This window comes from Frankliniella occidentalis, unplaced genomic scaffold (genome assembly GCF_000697945.3).
Source record: "Frankliniella occidentalis isolate FOCC.00 unplaced genomic scaffold, Focc_3.1 Scaffold400, whole genome shotgun sequence".
NCBI classification, from domain to species: Eukaryota; Metazoa; Arthropoda; class Insecta; order Thysanoptera; family Thripidae; genus Frankliniella; species Frankliniella occidentalis.
Window position 1 is genome coordinate 114395 of NW_026267522.1, and position 4457 is coordinate 118851.

The window sequence follows — 4457 nt, forward strand, 5'->3', positions numbered from 1 at the left end:
GCTAATTATCACAGTGTGATATACAATCAAGATCGAACGATGGTTCACATTTATAATTTTCTCCTCGTGACGTCCTTTTGAATTGTAGAAATATTAAAAGATAAAATACGTGTTACACAATAGCTTGCATAAATGAATATATATGAACTAAATAAATGAACAAAGACAAAACATGCAAGTGATGTAAAGTAAACAATAGAACAAGTTAAATATTACATGCATAAATATTTAAAATCTACTTTCAGGTAAAGAAATTATCACTTTCACTTACATTATAGAACTTTGAACATAAAATATGTGTAGCACAGTAGCATGTTTAAATGAATATATAGGAACTAAATAAATGGACAGAACATAAAAGTGAAGTGAGTTAAACAATAAGTTATATAAAGTTTAATATTATATAAAAATATTTAAGATCAACATTCAGATAAAGAAAGCTAATCATCATCACTTTCACTCAGAGTGGAACATTCACTTTCACTTGCACTTTGAACTGAGTCAGAATCACTGTTATATGAAGAGGCAGCACTTTCATTTTCTGAATCTGATTGATTCCCCTCAGATCCAGCATCATTATCTTCAATGGCTCCATTCCCCTCAGGTCCAGCATCATTATCTTCTTCAATGGCTCTATCATTTATGTCAACATCAAATATCAGTCCATCTTCAATAGTACAACAGTTCATCTTTGGTTTATCACCACTAGAAACACTACTAAAAAGTTTTAAATTACTTTTTATTTGTACTAATTTGGTAACTCTTTCCACTGCAAGTTTGTTTCTCTTTTTGGTATGGGTATTAGAATATCCTGACCACACCCGCTCACAAGCAGCGGCTGAGGCAGGTAGGGATAAAATTCTACAGGCCAGTGGGCAGAGAGGTTCATCTGCGCATATACCTTTCCACCAAGATGAGGGCGTACAGTGGTTTGCAGCAGACCAAATACTGTGAAAAGAACCTGTGTTTGTTTCTTTTACTGCCCAAATACCTTCACTGTTTCTAAACCTAGCAAGATTGCTTATCACTAGTCCACAGTCATAATTTAGATGCGTGCACATTTCACTTATGAATGTTATTGCTAGTTGTATCTGGTTGGGAGTTAATACCTTGCCACGGTAAATAGGATGCAACAAATTAGCAGCAAGGTGTACAGGTTTTACTATAAATACACATCTTTTCTTTACTAATTCTTCCACTCTGACCATGTCATGCATATTAAAATCTTCTGCTGCATTTAAAATTTGAGTCTTCATTTTAGCCAAAGCAGTTACAACATCAGCAACATTAGCTGAATCTCCTTCCAAGTAAGTAATAGTATCAGTTATTGGAGACAACAAATCACAGCCACATTTCACAGCATCCCAGAAGTCATCGTCTAACACTGTTGTTTTTGCTTTCTTACTGACAGAAACCCGTTGGTCAATAACCGTTTCTTGAAGCACAGATTTATTTTCTAGAAGGGACTTGAGCATATCAGTTGTACCAGACCACCTGGTCTTACCTGGTAATTTAAGTGACTTTCCTTTTCCACTTCCAAATTTGATTTTTTGTTTCTTCTTGAAAATTGCATGGGGCACATGATGATTTTTTATATCTTTCACAATAGTCTTGGAGTTTTTCAATATGCTGCTAAATTTTCCTACTTTTCCTAGAATGTCTTTTACGAGAAGATTTAGTCCATGGGCTGCACAGCCATAGCAAGAAATGTGAGGATATTTTGCTGATATTAAATTGTGTGCTAGCTTCATAGACGATGCGTTGTCAGTGCACACCCCCATTACTTTTTTGGAATCAAATTTTTTTATTACTTTTTCAATGGCATCAAATATCCATTTACCAGTTTCTCTATCTTCTCCTGGCTCCACAGCTTCAATGAAAACTGGTTCCGGGGTAGTCACAACAAAATTGACAACATTTTCTCCTCTAATGTTAGACCACCCATCTGTCAATATGCACACACTAGTAGCCTCTTCTATTTTCTCTTCACACTTTGTCTTAATACGTTCATGCTCTGCATTTAAAAGTGGAGTAGAAAAACAATAAGTAGATGGAACTTTAAATGCGGGTCGAAGAGCTTTAAAAAAATTCTCCCAGTGCTCATTCTCAAACGCTGATAATGGTATGTCAGTGGCAAACATGGCTCTCGCTAGCAGAGTCTGCAGTTTGTCTTGCTCCCCTTCCTTTAATTTATCTAAAAAAACTTGTCATTTTCAGGCTTCTTGTTGTTGCAGAATTGGCTGTTGAGTACACTGGCGCAGTTGAGGATGATGAACCTGAAGCCTCTGATTGAAGTTGGGACACATTCTCAGGCGTTGGACCAGGATCGTCTGCCAAAAATTCCTCTTCAACTGGTTCTTTATCATTTTTCAGTTGGACCAAAAGATCTTTAGGCACCTTAACACACTGCATTAAATGCTTGCGCATTTTTGTTGAATTGAAGAATTTCCATTTTGTTGTGCAGTGTTTGCAAATGCTCTTGGTTACTTTTCCTGTTTCATTACAGGTAATTCTGTAATTATTTTTGACAATGGTCTTTTCGGGTCTCATTGTGTACCTGCAAAAAGAGAACAATAAAAATTTAACAATTATCATAGTTTTATTTGGAGGTTATGCTGCTCACTGATTGACCACTGTCCACAGACACACAAATATGAGTGTTGGACAGTTCGTGTGATTTCCAATGAAAGAATCCACAAAATTGCAATAAATATGATCTCTCTGCGATACACGTAAGACGTTTTATACACTCACCTTTAATGAATGTCCACAAAGCTTGACCCGCCAAAAGTGTCAACCACCACACCAACACGAACACGACCACACGTACGTCCGTGCCCTCTCGCAACACCCACCCAGTCCCGTCGGGAGCGCGGGAAGAGAAAAGGGTGGGGGTGGGGGGACGGGGACGGGCGCGTAGTTCAAACGAGTTCAAACGATGTACAAATAGAAAAAAGCTGCTACAAGAACGTTTAAATCTTGTAAGGGCATGATTTCAATCATCATTGGAATGAACATTTGTGTGTCAAAATCACATATGTTTAAAAACCAATGTTTTGAGCCGTTTTGAGCATAATCTGGCTTAAAACAACAAAAATCCCCAAAAAACAGTTTTTTACTGTTCTTTACTCGGTTTTTTACTAGTTTTTTACTTTAACCTCAGTAACCCGGTTTTTTTGGATCTCTAGGAGAGGGGACAAGGGAGGCTGTGCGCCGGCCCTGCGTAACGAATTCAGGTGGCAATGACACTGCTTTTGTTTACGCGCGCTGGCGAAGGAAAGACTTGTCAAAAATGCGTCTGCGTTCAGTGATACAGATTAAAATGATATTTTCCGTGTTGTTGAATATTTGAAAATAGAAGGAATGTGGGAAAATGTTACAATTGGGGCGTACCGCAAATAAAACACCATCGCTCCTATCGCCTTAACTTGGAGGGATAGGAAAGGGGAGATGGTATGGTGTCCTAATGCACTGTAGATATATGATATATTGAATTGAAAACATACTCATTTTTTTTCAAGTACTGCCGTTGTTCTCGAACAAAAAACAACCGTGCAATACTTGTTTGTTAGCTACCAGCTAGCCTCAGGCTAGTAAAGCTCAGGGTGGTAAAGAACGAGTCAAAAGTAAACATGCTAGGGAGAAAACCGCCGGAAAGTGAAACAAAAGTGGTAAAACTAGGCGAAAGTAAACTAAAGTATTAGGAAAGTGAGCGGAAGTGAAAAAAGTTGGGTGGAACTGGGAAAAAAGTGAAAAAGTGCAGTTAAAATGGGCAAAAGTGAAAAAAGTGAAGTAAAAGTGGTCAAAAGTGAAGTGAAAGTGGGTAAAAGTAAAAAAAAAAATTAGGCAAAAGGTGAAAGTGAAAAAGTGAAGTAAAGGTGAAAAAAGTGAAGTAAAAGTGAAAAAAGTGAAGTAAAAGTGAAAAAAGTGAAGTAAAAGTGAAAAAAGTGAAGTGAAAGTGGGGATAAGGGCAAAACCACAAAATCGGAGACCTGGTCATGGCACTTTTTTTTTCACCGAAACTGACCGAAAAAAATGTTTTGGGTATCCTCGATGGTTGCCCTGAACGATTCTAACACACATTTATTTTTATATGAATCCAGCTCTTGTAAAAAAAAAATCGAAATTGCCTCTTTAGTCTGGTGAAGTTTGACCAACCATTCAGGGTCTACTTCAGCCGTAAATATTACGAGTTTGATGCATGCTACAGAAAAAATGAAAATTGGTTCGTGTTCGGGACATTACTGGGAACCGGAAACCACTTTAGAATTTTCGTATCGCACAGTAGTTACGGAGAAAAGATCAGAGAAAGTTTTTAGAATTTGTGTGTCCGTCCGTCACAAAAATGTTCGTTTTGTTTATCTAGGGCCGTTGCCCTTCGTTTTTTTGACTTGAGCTTTACCCTCTATCAATTATTCGCGATGATGAACATTTTTGGTCAGAACATGTCTTGCGTT

At 37.5% G+C, this 4457-nt stretch overlaps 1 protein-coding gene across 1 annotated transcript; it reads right to left on the bottom strand.

Moving 5' to 3' along the window:
• Positions 1-440: 440 nt before the first annotated feature.
• Positions 441-2141, bottom strand: LOC113212587 (uncharacterized). The gene has a single exon (XM_052274501.1). It carries the CDS (start codon positions 2139-2141, stop codon positions 441-443), a length of 1701 nt encoding a protein of 566 aa, XP_052130461.1.
• Between the last annotated feature and the right edge of the window lie 2316 nt (positions 2142-4457).

What these genes read in the sequence shown, in the direction of transcription:
- LOC113212587 (XM_052274501.1), bottom strand. Translation starts at nt 2,141, where the DNA reads ATGTTTGCCACTGACATACCATTATCAGCGTTTGAGAATGAGCACTGG.